The sequence below is a fragment of the Malaya genurostris genome, chromosome 2, assembly GCF_030247185.1.
Source record: "Malaya genurostris strain Urasoe2022 chromosome 2, Malgen_1.1, whole genome shotgun sequence".
In the NCBI taxonomy this organism is placed as follows: Eukaryota; Metazoa; Arthropoda; class Insecta; order Diptera; family Culicidae; genus Malaya; species Malaya genurostris.
In genome coordinates, this window is record NC_080571.1 from 220,869,835 (window position 1) to 220,889,703 (window position 19,869).

Consider the following 19,869-nt stretch of genomic DNA (forward strand, 5'->3'; position numbering starts at 1 on the left):
GCTAGAACGTTTTTTAATCGAATGAACTAGAAGCTTTGGCAGTGGTTGAAAGTTTGAAGAAATTTCGATACTACTTACTGAACAAACACTTCACTGTGTACACCAATTGCCAATCGTTAGCATTGACTCGAGCTAAAAAGGAACTCAATCCGCGAATAGCTCGTTGGTGGCTGACAATTCAAGAATATTCGTTCGACCTGAAGTTTAGATCAGGACGACAAATGAATCACGTCGACAGCTTGAGCAGGAACGTACAGAACGTTGAATCAAACAGTGTTTTATCTATAAGTGTTGACTGTTTCGATTGGGTTGCAGCACTCCAACTACAAGATGGCAAAAATTGTAAAATTAGGAAAATGCTAGAAGGGTCATTAAAAGCGGAAAAGGATATACTCAAAAACTATAAGGTTGTGAACGAGCGCCTATTTCGTATTTCTCCACTAGGACTAAAGTTTGTCGTGCCTACAAAAGTACGTTTTCACGTTGTGAAATCATTGCATGACGATATGGGTCATCCTGGTATAGAGAAAACTATTGAACTTATAAATCAAGACTTTTGGTTTGAAAACATGAACGCTTTTATTAAGCAGTACGTAAAATGTTGCATTGAATGTGCATCTAACAAGCGCGGTCTCGATGAAACTCGAATTCAAATCCACACCGTTCCAAAGCAACCCATTCCGTTCTGAGTAGTACACGCAGATTACTGCGGACCGTTTCCAAAAAGCAAAAGGCAGAATACACAAGTCTTTGCTATTATCGATGCCTTCACTCGATTCATTGTTCTACGTCCGACTAAAAGTTGCAGCGCCGCAGGAGCTATTTCAGTCCTGAAAGAGATCTCTCAATATTTCGGAATGCCTAAAACAATTGTAACTGACCGAGGAGCAGCGTTCACGTCGAAAGCTTTTACTGACTTTTGCGAAATGAGCGACATGAAACATTCACTGGTAGCGGCTAAAACGCCCAGGGGAAATGGACAAATCGAGAGATGTTTCCAGTTTGCCTCTAGTGCTCTAAAATGTTTCACTTCAGGTAAAGACGAGCGTGACTGGGATCTTCATCTGCCCGCTGTTCAATGGGCTATGAATTCCATGAAAAATCGCACTACCAGAGAGAGTCCACAAGTTGTTTTACTAGGATACCGTCCAAGAAATATCCTGAGCAATAAATTGCTTAATGCACTGCGGGATGAGATGGATATCGACGAAGAAAGAAGCCTTCTTCCTGATATCAGACAAAGGGCTCTTCAACAGATGACCAGAAATTCTGCGAAGCAAGCACTACGATTCAATTCCTCGCACAAAGCTCTCAGGGCATACAGTAAAGGTGATTTGGTTCTTCTACGATTTGAGCCTCCGGCGGACGGCAGTTCCCGAAAATTGATGCCGCGATACCGCGGACCATATGTGGTTGATAAAGTACTTGAGGCGGACCGTTACGTTATAAAGGATACACCTGCTACACAAATTACTCAGAGACCATTTGAATCCGTCTATGCAGCGGAAAAAATGAAACCGTGGGGTCAACCACCAGAGGATGACTTTCCGGAAGTTGACGAAAGTGATTGCGATGAAGAACACTCGAGTACGAAGTAGTGATAAATACATCACGAAGTTTTATATTAATCGTAACGTTCTGTTGTAACTATAACATTATTGAAAAACGAAACTAAATCCGATCGAAATAAATTCTGTTGTTTACTTTGTTGATATTGCTTGCAAGTTTAGTTTGTTTTGAGCATTTGCCATGATGACAGCTAAAGGCGAAAAAGACTATATGCACGCTGAAGGATTAGTATACAAAAAAGGGAGCTTTGGTAACTGGTCAGCTGCAACAGTTAATAGTCGACTGTCGGCTTGTCGTCTTGACTGAAATTTCTGTTGACGTTTTGTTATGCATCGAATAGCTGGATTCGAATAATATGAATCAAGGTCACTGTGTTTGTTGATGCAGAGTGTATAAATAGTAAGAAAAATAGAAAAATCAGCAAAGCTCAAGTGATACAGAATTGAAATTCGATGAAAGATATGGTATGGGTTGATCTCACAGTAACGGTTCTTTGAGAGTTACTGTTGATGTTGAAAATGAGAAATCCTACTACTCAGTAACGGTTCTTTGAGAGTTACTTTTGACGTTGAAAATGAGAAATCCTACTACTCAGTAACGGTTCTTTGAGAGTTACTGTTGATGTTGAAAATGAGAAATCCTACTACTCAGTAACGGTTCTTTGAGAGTTACTGTTGACGTTGAAAATGAGAAATCCTACTACTGAGTAACGGTTCTTTGAGAGTTACTGTTGACAATGATAATGAGAAATTCTATTTCACAGTAATTGAACATAGAGAGTTACTGTCTGTTAATGACGATAGAACGTGCCGAATCGTCAAGTGTAGGCGAATGCTATCTCCGGGACGGAGATAAGCAGGATGGCCGAATGTAGCATATGGCAAGTCTCTTAAAGGCCGGAGGAGACTAATAATTAATGTAACTTGCACATCCCTGTGCTAGCTAGCCAAGTTCTGTAGTATGTGTGTCAAGTCATCGCGCAGACTACTACTACCTCTTGAGTAAGACGCGGGTTCATTGGTGATGGACCGTTGTCCTGTCGAGACGTGGTTGAAAAAGGCCGGGGCTTGGCTAGTTGAGCGTTCTTCCGTAAGTAAACCGGAATAGATGTTCAAAACCTGTACACTGTACGGTTCTCAGTATTTTGAATTTGCACACCGGTATAGAACGCATAAACGTAGTCATCCGTCCGATTCTCTCGATCCCCGTCTCTGTCTACCATCTTTATTGGAATAAGCTCTTTTTTTTGTCACTCATTTTTTCGTTCTCCTTTCCCCCGTCTCTTCACATCTCGATGGCAAATAATTAGATATCTATCGTATTAAGACATGCTGTTCCCACATTCCCTCTTTACCTCGTTTTCCACAATATTTACTTCTCTTTTATTCTCTTCAATAACATCACAATCACCGACAACGGAGAACCGCTCCAGTCGATGACCAGGCTGCGGGCCACCCGCCGAGTCTTTGTTGCCTGATGATTTTTCCCGCGAACCCACACGGACTGAATGATACGGCCAACATAGATATTTACCAACGCCATCTGGAAGACTCTCATGCTATTTTAAATTCACCGGCCACTGCTGATCGCCACCAGAAAGTTGAATTTTCAAGAATCCGCGACCCCGATACGACATTACCTAATGATACTATTCTAGTTTTAAGTTAGTCGTTAATTAAGATTAGAAAATGAAGGTCTTCTACTATCTACTATTCCGGCAAAGCTACCAAAAGTTGTTACTTTCTACTTGCTACTGTATTCTTCTTTTGCCTGTTCGGAATGTAAAGAGTAAAAGACCTTTATCGGTATTTTCCGGTATCTCAGAGACCCGAGTGATTCGCATTGATGAGATGCTTAAGCTTTGTCACGTCTCACCTTTCTGCGGTATATCTTCACAACCTTGCTCTACCTTGAGAACTAGCATTCTATAATTTTGATTTTATTTATTATTCCGAATTACAATAAAAATATTCTTATTATTATGAATAATTCTAATATTTCCATTGTTTTTGTCGTGAATACGACTTACTTTACTATGGGGTGCCTTTTCAAAATTTAGCCTCTGAGAGAGTGATAAGTTTTTGATCGTGAATATCTCCTGTTATATCTAATGAATCAACATAATTCTTGCTACATGCCATCGGAAATATGATAACAATTTTATGATAAAATATTTAGTTGTGTGACATAATCTAAAATAATTCAAAATTGAACTTTTCTGAAATGTTTGGTATAAACGAGTATCAAAGAGGATAATTCATAAGGCGCACTTGCTTTTCTCGTATTTTCAAAGCTCATATCTCGGTGATCTGTGAAAGAATTTATATAATCTAACTACCAATAGAATCGAAATTTTTCAACTTAAGCGTGTATAGAAAAAGCATTGAAGTATTTCAATAGTAAACTATTGAAAAACATGTCTCGTTTGACCCATGTCAACACCAGCCAATCAGAACGCGTTCTGAGGAAGAGAACAAAATATCTGCTGCTGTACAACAAATCGTTCGAGGAAAATGTTCCGAACAGTGTTTAATATCGTAGTTTCACAATTTGGTCCTTCTGAAAGGCAGGAATGAAACCCTGATAGTTTCTTTCAATGAAATGCAAATCCGAAATGAATTAATCGAAATTAAAATTCTATATGCTGCTATTTTTATAGCCGTAAGACCGGCCAATAGTGAAAAAGCTACAAACGAAAACAGGTAAAAACAAACCTCTCAACAAAAATTGAATCAGTTTAGATTCTATCGCCACTGCGAGCAGATGTATTTTTTGTCGTTTGCAAAGCTAGTTTCGCTTCCGACAACAGCGATTACGTCACAGCTGCCAGTCATTTGCATTGGTGAAAAAGCAACGGTAAAGAGCATTACACAAAATCAGCCGTTCTAATGGCTCTGAAAATTTTCTAAAGAACTATTAGGAATTGTTGTTCGCAAATCGAAGGGAAATATCCTCAGTTTAGTGCAAATCTAGAACAGTTTGGTTAGATTTGTGCACTTTTCGCTGTGTGAAATTCTTTGTTTTTGCGAAAAATGTGGAAAAGGGGAATGCTTGCATAATTCATACAATTGACCAACTAATTGATATTCGGAAATGTTAAGGAACATGTCAGTTGTTTTCGTATTCACGACATCCAGCTATGTCTCTGACATTACCCACCCGCCTTTTTGTTCGAAATTTCAGGTGGGTAATTACCCACTTTGGGAATGTTCGGGTGGGTAGTGCTACCCACCGTATCCACCTCTTTCACCGGCCCTGATTCTGGATAAAGATTCTGACCTTGAATGTGTATTCTGACCCTGAACCAGTATTCTCTGCTTGGTTTAGGAACCTGGACATGAATGGAGTAACCTCGATTCGAATTCGATAATCGAGCTTCGTTCGTTTCCACTCGAAGAAGTATTAGATTATCGAGAAGTTATGGCATTATGAAACCAAAGATAGTTATTAATAGCGTCATAGATATTCATAAACATATTAGTCTTTATAAACTTCAGTCTAATACATTGTTTTATATATCATTATATGCGTTTATGTGTTTAGCATATTATGTTTGAGTCGGACAGTTTAAAAATCATAGTAATTGAAAGCTGCACGGTATTTAATTAATATAACAAAAGTATGTCGAAACCGTAGTTTGTTATCAAATTTCTGGAATCGGTGGACGGAAAAAAATACTAAAACGAATTGTGGGAAAAGGCGTAGGAAAGCGGGTGATATTGAAAAAGATTTCCAGAAAGTTGAAAATAGTAGAACACATTTTATTGACTCAACAATTTTGACTCATTTGTGTTCCATTTAATGTTTGGCATGATAACAACTGAAAATTTTATTTTAGAATTATTTCAATCTAATCTGAATTACTAACAATGTTTTTTGTGTTTTTCTGCGGTATGTTTGATTAATATTAATCAATGATTTAGAAATATACTGGGCAGTTTACAATTATACGTTTGATGACAATAATGAATAATGTTTATTTTTTTATTTTCATATTTATAAGGTTCTATAGTGGGTAATCGTTTAAATGCAAGTATATTGGTTTTTTCCCTAACACCTTTAAAGTATATAGAATATGTCAAACGAATCACCTTCTCGCTATCTCGTGATAAACACTCTAATTTGACTCTTCAATAGTACCTAGATAGATCCTGATCGATGCTTCTTGTTTCGGACTACGTTTTGGATGTTTCTGCTTCTTATAGGTTTGAAGATTCAAACGTTCTCCTGCACGAAGAACATTTGACTTCGAAGTGTTCACTTTTTTGGCCACATCCCGAACTGACTCCTTCTTTCGCTCGAACGCCTTCAGTATACGTTTATCCAACTGAAAGTTAGCAGGACCTTATTTTCCATCCGTTTTCGGTTTATCCTCAAAGGTGTTATCCACATCGAACTTCCTGATTGCATTTCGCACGGCTTTTTCACTTACTCCTTCCATTTTTACTATCTTTCTCAGTGACAGTCCACGTTCTGTGCACCATTTGTACACAATTTTTCAACGTTGTTCTGCTGAAAGTCCACGCATTTCGAAACAAACTAATGAAAACGAATAAACAACTGCACAAGTAGTTAGAGAAGAGTGTAAGCAACAGGACGCAGCCATAAAAATTGACAGATTCTGAACCATTGCGAAATGGCAGCGGTTTTTGGTTGCGTTCATATTTTCTGGGACAGTCTTTAACCTTGCAACAATACATGAAAAACACAAAGTATATTGTATTATAATTTCAAAAGTTTATCTATAGATTGTTTACAAGCTCGCACTTTAAAAATTTTTTACTCTTTCAAATGGATTGAAAATGTATCGGCATCTCAATTGAAAAAAAAAAATACATAAATGTAGTCATATTATTCCAAACAAAATTTCGTATTACAAACATTTTCCATCTTTTCAGTACTCGAACCGCAGTAATGTAATCGAAAATATCCAAACAATAATTCATATTTTCTTTTTTTTTCGTGACTGCAATGTGAATGGGTTTGTTTATTTTTATTTGACAATTCGAACCGCGCCAGTCGAAATCTAGTACCACATTGTTAAGATCTGGGTCAAGAAGTCGAACGCGATGCCAATGCCACAATTCAGTCGAATCGACTTCAAAAATAATCATTTCGAGAAACTAAATTCGAGATGCATAATGTCAGCCCTGGATTCTGGGACGAGAAGCTGGACTCTTGACTCTTGACCTATGGATTCTGAACTTGGACCCAGATTCTGGACAAAAATTCTTGATAGAATTTTTAACTGAACCTGGATTCTGGAAAATAATTCTCAACCTGGACTGTGTCTTTGGTTCTGGGTCAGAATTTTGATTCCAGATTTGGATTCAGGACCAGAACTCCTGACAGAGTTTTGGAACCTGGAACTAGATCCTGAGCCTTGGCTCTTCACCTGAATTCTGGACCTAGTTTCAGAACATGGACTTGAACTGCTGAGCGGAAATCGGGATCCGTATTTTGGACCTTAATTTTGGGTTTGAACAAGATTTTGGACTCGAATTCTGAACCGTCACTCTAGATTTTACATCAAAAATAAATCATTTATGAGTACATTACGCTGTATTTTTTTCAGATTTAAAAAAAATGTGGACGGGTATAACGGACTTTGAAAAAATATATCATTCGGAAAGCCATGCGTCTCCATCAAATTGTCATCAACCTATGGAGATGCATGGTAGTTAGTTATAAAATCATATATCACATGCCCTTAGAACTAAATACCATGCGTTTCCATCTACAACTTGAGCTCAGCTCATGATGTAGGAAATGCATTAGTGGACATGTGTGCCAGTGGACGGTTGTAATTAATTTCTAACTTCAACATCTTGCGGGATAGTCTGTAGGTTTCGAGGTTACCTATTAGCAGTCCTAAGAAATACTATAAACCAGATAGAAATCAAGCCGAAGCGCCTGCAGCAACTCCCGGATTATAAATTCGCATCGTCGATTTTCTAACACGAATTCATGAACCACAATGATATCGTCGCTACGCACTATCATTCGAGTAGGAAGGTGTTAAATTTAAAAAACTTTCCCTCTTATACATTTTGTTTCGACGGATTTACTGTCAGTCTTATCTCAGTTTGACTAATCCGTCTTTATGAGCTTAAGCCGTTTGACTTTAGCTGTCTTGTTGAGCAATTTCAGGCAACTTGGCTACTCATACCATGTGATACAGAACGTCGACGAACAATTCACCTTAAAACTGATAGTTTTTTTTTTAATTTCGCTTGGTTTCTAATTTTCCTTGATTTTGCGCTTGGTATCTAGGAATACTTTTTTTAATTTAATTGTCCTTTAGAATTTTTACTAAATATAGCTCTTATTTGAATTGAATACAATAAATGTAAAATGATTGATCAGTTCATGAATAAGAACTTTAAACTGTATATTAAAACCTAAATATTTATCAATTCTGATTGTTCTGATTCATGTTTCTCTCGCCGATCCTTTCTTATGAAAATTCTTTCTTAAGCCCTAAACTCAAGTTGTAGATGGAAACGCATGGTATTTTGTTTTAAGGGCATGTGATATATAATCTTGGAACTAAATACCATGCGTCTCCATCGTATGATGACAATTTGATGGAGACGCATGGCCTTCCGAATGATTTATTTTTTCAAAGTCTGATATTATATCCGTCCACATTTTTTAAAATTCTGAAAAAATACAGCGTAATGTACTCATAAATGATTTATTTTTTATGTAAAATCTAGTGTGGTACCAAAATTGTAAGTGCGATTAAAAAAAAAATTTTTAACATTTTTTTCCACATGAAATACATTTTGAAAAATTCTGAAAAAATTCGGAAAGATTCCCCATAATTCCCAAAATATTCTTGATTTTTTCAGATTTTTTTCTAAATAGGTTTTTGAAAAAAAATAAATAAAATGAAAATCAGAAGAACCACCCTTACTCCACCAATATGATAGTTAAAGGGTTATAATTTTAGGAAAATCACCTCCAATATAAACCCTTTCAAACAGCGTATATCAATTTTTGTTCTGTTTGGGGGCAGTTTTTATATAAAAACCCGGCTTCACCCATTCTGTGAAATATCTAATTTTTTGATTTTCTTTAGTAAACTTTAAACTATTTTTTCCCGTACATTATAGCTGGTATCAAATTCAATCGATTGGTGTGCTAAATTGCTTAGCTGTATTTAGTATTCTTCGAATACTTCTAATATTCTAAAATTTCTGTGAAAATATCGCATTTTTTTGAGACATTTACAGTAAAATTGAAATTGATTTCTTCTATAACACATAGCTGATGTCAAATGCAATCTATTAGTATATAAAAATGCATATGTCGTCGCTTTGAAAAATTTTCTGTTCCATTTATGTTGCGATAGACGTATCTGTCTAATGATAAACAAATTTTCAAAATCGGACTTCTAACAGCCGAGATATGGCCAGCCAAAGTAAGCGTTTCCACTTTTTACCTTTTTTTATATATATAAAAAATAGGTATAGAATTCGCTCAAACTTTCGAAAAATTTTCCGAGGCCCGGAGGGCCGAATGTCATATACCAATCGATTCAGCTCGACGAACTGAGCAAATGTCTGTGTGTGTGTGTGTGTGTATGTGTGTGTGTGTCTGTATGTGTGTTGTCAACTAAGAGGTCGAGATCTCAGAGATGGCTGGACCGATTTTGATCAAACTAGTCGCAAATGAAAGGTCTCCCCGTCACCCAGAAAGCTATTGAATGGTTTTGAGATCGGATGTTTACTTTTTGAGTTATACGAAGTTTTATGTCAAAATTTTCAGTTTTTTGACAGTATCTGTCACATTTGACCTTGAAAACAGAATATGTTTCCAGACTTAGATTTCGCTCGGTAATACCTATCCAACAAGCCATAGATTGTTAAAATCCGTCCATTTTTAACGGAGATACCGATATTTCTGTCTAAGCCTTATTCCAGTAGAAGGAATTTTGAGCGCTGTATGAAAAAGCAATGCTTGGGAGCAACATGAAACACGATTTTTTATACTGTTACATATAATTGTTTCTAAGTACCAAAAAGACTGTGTACAGCATCCTTTTTTATGACAATTTGCCTCGGACCAATTTTAGCACGGTTCATTTTTGGCAACATAATCTTTCGAATATGGCATGTGTAAACCAGATGATACCAGCATTATCGAGTTGGAAGTAATTCCATAATTATATTGATTTAAACTATTTACAGCAATAAATGCTGGAAGAACATGACTTCCATTTACCATACGACTCAGTTCGTCGAGATCAGCAAATGCGTGTGTGACAAATAATTTCACTCAATTTTCTCGGAGATGGTTAAACCGTTTTCTACAAACTCAGATTCATATGAAAAGTCGTATACTCCCAAACAAGGTTCCTGAATTACGTTTGGATCCGACTTCTGATTAAGGAACCACAGGATGATATGTTAAACGAAATTAAAATAATGCAATTAATTTTTCTCGTAGATGGCTGAACCGATCTAAGATTCAAATGAAATCTAAGAATCATCTATGATTCAAATGAGAGGTCTTAAAATCCTATAAAACCTCTTACTTTTTAGTCAGATCCGAATTGGTGAATTTTATCCGATTCTGGAATTACAGATGATGAGTTTATAAATTTCATGTAAATTGTTTGGCGTAATAATTTATGGCCATTCGAATCATTTTGGGCTATGCTAATTCCTGAATACCGGCTCTGGAAGTACCATAAATAATGACGAAAAACTCTAAAGTGGAACTTACTTCGACATCTCATGGAATGTTCAATCGATTGTCGCACGCTAAGATTGAAATTCGATATGTTTTGCAGTTTCGGCATTACAGGGTAATGAGTGATTAAAATCTCAATTTGCCGTTTAAAACGACGATAATTAAAATAATGTCATGAGAACTAAAACACCTAAGAATATCCATGCAAATACACATGCGTATTGATAAAAAAAGGTATCATCTCACTGCTAGGTGGATTAATCACGTTTTTTCAACAGACTTTAGTTGGAACTGTTCTATAATAACTTTGAATAGAATTTTCGGTTTTCCATCGTTCTAAATGGATTTTATTCCGAATGAATTTAACTTTCTAATGGTAAAAAAAAGTTTTGAAATCGGTCCAAAAGCGTTTCCACTTTTCATGGTACCCTTGGTAGTACGCGTAACATTTTACCCCCTTGGTATTCGGAGTGTTAAAGACGTTTAATGTCTCAAGGCTGTTTACATTGGTCTGATACGCAGTATTCTAGAATACAGAATTGTAATCTGGGCTCCAAACCACAACGTTCACATCGACCGGATCGAACGAGTGCAGAATTGTTTTGTCCGATTCGCGCTTCGAAGACTGGACAAAATAATCTAATGGGTTTTTGGTGCAATCAATCCAATAGAGTTTATCACACAATTAAATCGAAAATATTGTTAAGTTAATGTTATTGGACTAAATAGATATCAATAAACAATAAATAAATACTTCCGAAACCAGCAGTCACAGCCATTCGATCAATCGACCAATAGCAGTATTAAACGAGCCTAAGATTGTTGAAACGTTAGCAGTATTCTTAATGATTATGTAATTTTGGAAATATAACAAAATATAGCGAAATTTGGAAACAATTGTTTTTGTATCTGTCCTACATGGCAGCTTTTAGAAAAGCACCCAAGAAAAATTCACAATTTTGTACATGTATTACCCAATGAAAAGACAGCCTGAAAATATGACTGGTGAAAAAATAGCGAAATACGAAATCTGGCGCACAAGTTCTCCGATATGGTTATGAATTCGAAACCTTCTCCAATCCGGGGAAAACCGTTCTGCCAATTGAACTACTGTGGATGTGATAAAACACAATTTAGAAGACTTCCCGGTAGAAAAAAACTTGGTATATGATTTGTCCGTGCACGACCAGATTTTGTTGTGTCTCTATTGGCTTCTTTTTTGCTTACCCAATGTTTGTTCGATAGGATCTTGAATTCACATTTTATTTCTACCATATAGGATTAGAAGGACTATTACCATTTCTCTATTTTTATACATATAGATTATGATTTCAATAAGGGAGATTTTGCCCCAATGAATAAATTTTTTTAGCCTGAATTGGAATTTGCTACTTTCGACAGTAACTCTGTCGCTGTGTTACGGACGAACATTATGTCATATGCTTTTGACCAATTCATACCAAAAAGCATGTATCGTAAACCAATTCACCCTCCTTGGTCAAATTTCACTCTAAAACGGCGTTCGGCGTTAAAAGAATTCACCAAATGAGCTTCTTTATTTTTCAAATCACATTATGTTTATCACAACAATCGCTACAAACGCTTGAGCAGAGCACTTCATAGTGCATTTAAACGTCGGATCCAAAAAAATTATGTATATCTAATTCCTTACACTTTTTGAACTTTGTCAATGAACCGAATTGACTATAACTAATTATGGATATAACGAGCTCATTGCTAGCATGTCCCACATATTTAACAAATGTTTCAATGTTTCGACTTTCATTTATTACGTAATGTTATCAAGAAATTAAGTCTCATTAGTATTAGTTACAATAGAAGCATTAAGTTTAAGCAAAATGTATCATTTGGATAATTGTAATCTGTTGATGTAAAAGATGGGGAGGTTTTATGCCTACTGGAGAGCAAGTTTGACAGAAACTAACTCCGGTGGGTTTTCCTGCTCCAAATAAAAGAACATCTTTTACTTGGTGAACAGTAGAATGAATAATGTATTCTGTATCGTTCCACTGGCGGAATACGAAAGTGGCGGCGCAGTAACGAACTTGGGAACGCGTGCGGAGGACGATAGACTGTCGGTCCCAGACCTCCAAGAAGTGCAGGAGATTGTAAGCCGGTTGAAAAATAATAAGGCCGCTGGCGTTGACCAACTACCAAGCGAGCTACTAAAACACGGTGGTAATGCACTAGTGAAAGCATTGCACTGGGTCCTTACCAAGATCTGGGAGGACGAGATTTTACCGGAGGAATGGATGGAAGGAAGCGTGTGTCCCATCTACAAAAAGGGCGATAAGCTGGATTGCTGCAATTACCGCGCGATAACTCTGCTGAACGCCGCCTACAAGGTACTCTCCCAAATCTTATGCCGTCGACTTTCACCGATTGCAAACGAATTCGTGGGACAATATCAGGCAGGATTTATGGGTGAACGCGCTACCACGGACCAAGTGTTCGCCATCCGCCAGGTGTTGCAAAAGTGCTTATTCATCGATTTCAAATCAGCCTACGACACAATCGATCGAGAACAGCTATGGAAAATCATGCACGACTACGGATTCCCGGACAAACTGATACGATTGGTCAAGGCTACTCGAGTCCCTTCGAAACTCGCAGAGGGCTACGGCAAGGTGATGGCCTTTCGTGTCTGCTATTCAACATTGCTTTGGAGGGTGTGATAAGAAGAGCGAGGATAGACACGAGTGGTACGATTTTCAGAAAGTTCGTCCAGCTACTTGGTTTCGCTGATGATATTGATATTATAGCACGCAACTTTGAGAAGATGGAAGATACGTACATCGGACTGACGCCAAGCGGATCGGACTAGACATCAATGTGTCAAAGACAAAGTACATGAAATGCAGGGGCTCGAGAGAAGATAACGTCAGCCACCCATTGCGAGTTCTGATTGGCGGTGATGAAATCGAAATGGTCGACGAGTTCGTGTACTTGGGCTCACTGGTGACTGCCGATAATGACACCAGCAGAGAAATTCAGAGACGCATATTGTCAGGAAATCGTGCTTACTTTGGACTGCGTAGGACGCTTCGTTCGAGCAAAATTCGCCGTCGTACGAAGTTAACTATCTACAAAACGCTGATTAGACCGGTTATCCTCTACGGGCATGAGTCCTGGACAATGCTTGCGGAGGACCAACGCGCATTAGCTGTTTTTGAACGGAAGGTGTTGCGAACCATCTTCGGTGGAGTGGGGATAGAAGACGGTACGTGGAGAAGGCGAATGAACCATAAACTGCACCAGTTGCTGGGAGGACCAACCCTCGTCCAAACGGCCAAGGTCGGGCTGTTACGGTGGGCCGGGCATGTTGTTAGAATGTCGGAGAACAACTCGGTTAAAATGATTCTCGATAATGATCCGACCGGTATAAGAAGAAGAGGCGCGCAGCGGGCAAGATGGATCGATCAAATTGAGGACGACCTGCGGACCCTTCGCAGCTACCGAGGCTGGCGGCGAACAGCCATGAACCGAGTTGAATGGAGACGCCTCCTGTATACAGCAGACACCCGCGTGGTCTACGACTGATAGAGTAAGAGTAAGAGTAAGTATCGTTCCACTGCCAAACATGACCGTCAGATCAGCGTATTTGGAAATATCTAATTATATGTTTCCGAAAAACCGAGTGCTCCGTTCCCAAATAATTATTCGCTATGCTACACTAAATGCAGCCCCCCGGTTCATCTATGAAAGACTAGCCAATCATATTTTTCCTGAAACGTGATCTGATTCAACAATCAAGCCTAATGAATGGTCTCTTCCGTTCTGAATTATTACCATCGTTACGCAGGATTGACTCCGCTCGATACATCGCATCGTTTCAGCATCATTGGCTTATGTTTTTATTTGTTCGAAGAAAAATCATTGTTATTCTGAAGCACGACCGAATAACTTGCTAGCTTGCTGCTACTGCATTTGTTGGCTATGAAGTTGAACGAATAGCCGATTATATGGACACGAAAATTTTGCGCACAAAGTTATCATTGGAATAACATTCAGACTTTATCAGAACCACAGTAAATAAGATTATTTCCGATTCATTTGTGATTTGCGGAGAGTGTTCTTTTCCAGGCTGTTCACGAATATTATCTAACAGTTCCGTTTGCTTGTTCCATCGTTATCACAGTTGAATGGAAAATTCCATCAATAACCTTGAGCAGTCTAGAGCACCGGCATTCGTATGATGATACAGGAAACCGAAATTAACTCGTTGAAAAGTGGAAATTCAAAATGAAAAGTACTCTTAAGCTTGTTGAGCTCACTTCATTTTCAATACACTCTAGCGAAAACCGGTCTCACCGGTTTACAAATGTGTTTTGGCTTAGCGACATACGCTATTTTCGTTTTGCGTCCAGGCGGAAAACTTTTCCACAATCTCAATAATGACACCATTATCCCTTGTCTCCTTCTCCATCCACAGACCCCAGAGGACTGCTCGGCTGGTTCAAGCTGCACACCAACAACGATTTCCTGGGAAGGAACCGCTGACATCCAATCCGGCGACGTGCTGATCGTGGAGATTGACGATAAGCACCTAATTCCGTCCAATTACAACAAATCAGTCGAGAGGTAAGTGAGACAGTCTCGACAGTCGAAATCGGGAGTCCTTGCTTGGCGTGAGTGAAAAAGATAAACAATGCGAAAGCCTAATTAAGTGAAATCAGATGCCATCAGAGACTATTTCATCATTCTTCATTTTACGCTAGGAAAATTTTTGACTTCGTCATCTTCTTTATTTGGCATCTTTTTTTTTTAGATTGTAAGTTATTAGCAACAACCATCCACAGCCCGAACAGGTGATGCGTAATCTGTCTTTCTATATTTGTTGCAAAAAAAACGTTTTGCCTACGTGGAAGGACATTCCGTTCCGAACTGGTGCCAGTGGCGCTACCCGGCAGGAAATGATTCTAATTGTGCAGGGTAATCATGTTAATTTTACTTGGTAGTAGCAAAAGTGAGAGAAAGAAAATTTCTCCTGTTCCGGACTTCGGACGGTTTTGTACCATCATCATCCGAGCGGAAAATGTGCCTACCTGTTAAAGAACTAATACCGTCGGATGGCTTGAAAATGATCATGTTGGTGTTTATTGAAATCATAGATTTAAAGGATCATTTTCAGGCTCCTTGGTTGCACATTTTTGTACACGAACAACTATTGTATACACTAATTATTACCGAGCCAAACTCACGCCATGCAACGGAGTTAAAACCGAACCGAACCGACACCGAGCAAGTTTTGCATAGCCGCCGCACAACCTCGAGCGGTTGTGCAACGTGCAACATAAATCACATTTCCCATTCTTCACTTCCTATTTTCACGCTTGCTCTTTTTAATTAAAATCAGTGCCCATCACGCAACGACGGCCGTCTACCAGGTAACTCGCCTTGGTCACGAACACTGTGACATCACCGAAGGAGTTCTGCTCGACATCACCCCGCTGGTCGTGGACGGAAGGAAGCTGGTGACCCTGTACGATAAGGATCTGACGGAGGGAATTAATCTGCTAATTGGTGAGTTCAATTTGACAGACTTTGCTCCTTCCTAAACAGTCTTCACTGTCCGTCCGTCCGTCCGGTCACTCCATCAATGTTTGCAATAATAAATATCCACTTTGCACTTGTCAGCCGTCTTTTGTCATTAGAACTGCTCTTTAATCCAGATGATTGGGACATTAATTATTATGTTGTTGGCAACGGTTGTTGCTTCTTCCTGCTTTGGCCAGTTGGCTTCCAGAAGTTCGGAACCAAGATGGATTACGTCCGGTAACGGCGTTCAACGGAGAGGATGCTCGGATGTTAAATGTTTCTTTCTCCGACGATGACGATGACCATAATGATGAGGATAATGGTAGTGTTCCATGTTGTTGAAGAAACTATTTGCGCTATTCATCTTCATCTCGTTGACTAGCCCGGATGGGGTCGGCTAGAGCTTGACCTATCTATAACGGATGTCAACTCATCAAGGAGGTTATTATTTACGAATTAGGTTTGCCTATTAGTTAACTTGTGTCCTGCGGTGCCTTACTTCGTAATTAGACAACACATTCGCATGTTTAATGAAATCGTTGCTAATTGTCGAAATTAATTAGAAGGCGGGTTCAATTAACACCCCTAGTAGGTCTGAATCGAGGGAAGAAATTGAATGTTGTAAGAGATATATTCAGTTCGGTAGCATGACAAGTTATATTCGGAGTTGGCAACACTCTCTCGGATTTTTATGAAGCCTCCTGAACATGAAGACTTTGTCACATGAAGCAACTTTGCACACTTTGTATTTCGGCAATCTAGGTTAAATTTTTAAGAGGATCAAACTTTTTCCAACAATTTTATTTTAGGTCAAAAACTGAAAAAATCAGTTTAATTTTCGGATAAAACTACTAAAAAAACGTGCCTAATCCACCTAGCAGTGAGATGATACCTTTTTTTTTTTTTTTATCAATCCGCATGTGTTTTTTGCATGAATATTCTTCGGTGTTTCAGTTTTCATGACATTATTCTAATGTCCGTCGTTTTAAGTGGCAATTTGAGATTTTAATCACTCATTACTCTGTAATGTCGAAACCGCAAATTGGATCGAATTTGAATCTAAAAATTTCGATTAAACATTCCATGATATGTCGAAGTAATTTCCACTTTAGAGTTTAGGGTAATTAAGGGTACTTCCCGAGCCGGTATTCAGGAACCAGCATAAACCAAACCGATTCGTATGGCCATATGACGAATAAATTGCAATATTTTTGAGTCCAACTTTAAAGCTTTCGGGATTGTCATCTTCTATATCGCTTTGAATTTTAAAAATTCACAATTCCACAATTCCAGAATCGGGAGTCAGAATCGGATAAAATTAGATTTATCTTAATTTGAACTTTTGTTTCTGCAATTCAATTCGGCTTTTTTTGAGAAAACGATTGAGCTTTGAGAAACGATTCGATACTGGAACCGGAATTCGAAATCCGGTGTAACTGAAGTCAGACAAATTCACCTGAGTAGCTGTATAGTTTACATTTGTTTCAAGATGTTTGAAAATCAATGTAGACATCTTTGAGAAATCGTTGCGCGAATTAAATTTTTGGGTGCCTTCCGAAACTAAAACTATACATACATTAAAAAATGAAATAAGTTTATTTGGTTACCAGACTATCCAAACCTGCTAACCCGGTAAACCTGAATAGTTTATGTGAAATATACATTTTTATACTAATCATCCTGAAACTAGAAGTTGAAACTGACTGAAAAACAAGATGTTTTATAGAATCCTAATACTTTTCATTTGAAACTTAGATCGGTTCAGCCATCTACGAGAAAAATGAGTTACACAGTTTTAATTTCGTTTCACATATCATACTGTAGTTCCGGAACCAGAGTTCGGAACCAAAAATAATTCAGGAACCTTGTTTGGAAGTATACGACTTTTCATAACAGTTCGGCTGAAAAGTTCGTATCGTTTAATAGAAACACACATTTTTTTGCCAAAATTCGTTTTTATTATTCAACATAATTGCCATCAGAGGCGATACAGCGATTATGGCGATCTTCCAACTTTTCGATACCATTTTTGTAGTACGATTTGTCCTTTGCCTCAAAATAGGCCTCAGTTTCAGCGATTACCTCTCCATTGCTTCTAATTTTTTTACCAGCGAGCATTCTCTTGAGGTCTGAGAACAGGAAAAAGTCACTGGGGGCCAAATCTGGAGAATACGGTGGATGAGGGAGCAATTCGAAGCCCAATTCGTTCAATTTCAGCATGGTTTTCATCGACTTGTGACACGGTGCATTGCCTTGATGAAACAAAACTTTTTTCTTCTTCAAATGAGGCTGTTTTTTTTTAAATTTCGTCCTTCAAACGCTCTAATAACGCTATATAATAGTCACTGTTGATGGTTTTTCCCTTTTCAAGGTAGTCGATGAAAATTATACCATGCGAATCCCAAAATACAAACGCCATAAACTTACCGGCCGATTGTTGAGTCTTTCCACGCTTTGGGTTCGGTTCATCGCGTGCAGTCCACTAAGCTGACTGTCGATTGGACCCCGGAGTGAAGTAATGAAGCCATGTTTCGTCCATTGTTATATATCGACGAAAAAATCGGTTTTATTTCGATATAACAGCTCCAAACACTGCTCAGAATCATCAATTCGTTGTTGTTTTTGATCGATTGTGAGCTCACGCGGCACCCATTTTGCACAAAGCTTTCTCATATCCAAATATTCGTGAATAATATGTCCAACACGTTCCTTTGATATCTTTAGGGTGTCAGCTATCTCGATCACCTTCACTTTACGGTCATTGAAAATCATTTTGTGGATTTTTTTCACGTTTTCATCGATAACAGCCTCTTTAGGACGTCCACTGCGTTCATCGTCTTCGGTGCTCATATGACCAGTACGAAATTTTGCAAACCACTTACGAACTGTTGCTTCGCCCGGTGCAGAGTCTGGATAACACTCATCAAGCCATTTTTTGGTATCGGCGGCACTTTTTTCATCAAAAAGTAGTGTTTCATCAACACACGAAATTCCCTTTTTTCCATTTTTTCACAATAACAAAAGTAGCTTCACTCAAAATACAATATCTCACAAACTAATAATCAGACAGCTGTCAAATTTATACACGTATCTTTTGAAGGTTGGTACTAACTGAAAATGGTATGCATTTAATTCTAGTGGCGCCCTCTCATAGAAACGATACGAACTTTTCAGCCGATCTGTTATGAATCTGAATTTGTAGAAAACGGTTGAGTCATCTCCGAAAAAAATTGAGTGAAATTTATTGTCACACACGCATTTGCTGATATCTACGAACTGATTTGAATGGTATATGGGTGTTATGTTCTTCTGGCATTTATTGCTTTAAATCAATATAATTATGGAATTACTTTCAATTCGAAAATTCTGCCATCATTTGGTTTACATATGGCATATTCGAACGATTATGTTGCCAAAAACGAACCGTGCTAAAATCGGTCCGAGGTAAAATATCATGCTGTACACAGTCTTTTGGGTACTTAGAAACAAGTGTATTTAACAGTTCAAAAATCCCGTTTTATGTTGCTCACAAGCATTTCTATGCCAGGCAGCGCTCAAAACTTCTACTGCTGGAGTAGGGGAAAAAGTCGCTTACACAAAAATATCGATATCTCCGTTAAAAATTGACGGATTTTAACAATCTATGGCTTGTTGGATAGGTATTACCGTGCGGAACCTAAGTCTGAAAATATATTATGTTTTCAAGGTCAATTGTGACAGATACTCTCAAAAAACATAAAATTTTGATATAAAATTTCGTATAACTCAAAAAATAAACATCCGATCTCAAAACCATTCAATAGCGTTCAGGGTGACGGGGAGACCTTTCATTTGCGGACTAGTTTGATCAAAATCGGTCCAGCCATCTCGGAGATCTCGACCTCTTAGTTGACAACACACATACAGGCACACACATACACACACACGGACATTTGCTCAATTCGTCGAGCTGAATCGATTGGTATATAACATTCGGCCCTTCGGGCCTCGGAATTTTTTTTAAAGTTTGAGCGAATTCTATACTTATTTTTTATATTAAAA

The 19,869-nt window shown here is 38.1% G+C and overlaps 1 protein-coding gene across 1 annotated transcript in view; it reads left to right on the forward strand.

The window, feature by feature from the left end:
• The window catches only part of LOC131427685 (serine-rich adhesin for platelets-like), a 460,655-nt gene that overhangs the window by 259,320 nt on the left and 181,466 nt on the right, over positions 1 to 19,869 (forward strand). The window contains exons 4-5 of the mRNA XM_058591094.1: positions 14,723 to 14,871; positions 15,647 to 15,813. Coding sequence (XP_058447077.1) covers positions 14,723 to 14,871; positions 15,647 to 15,813 — 316 coding nt within the window. The remainder of the gene's footprint in view (positions 1 to 14,722; positions 14,872 to 15,646; positions 15,814 to 19,869) is intronic.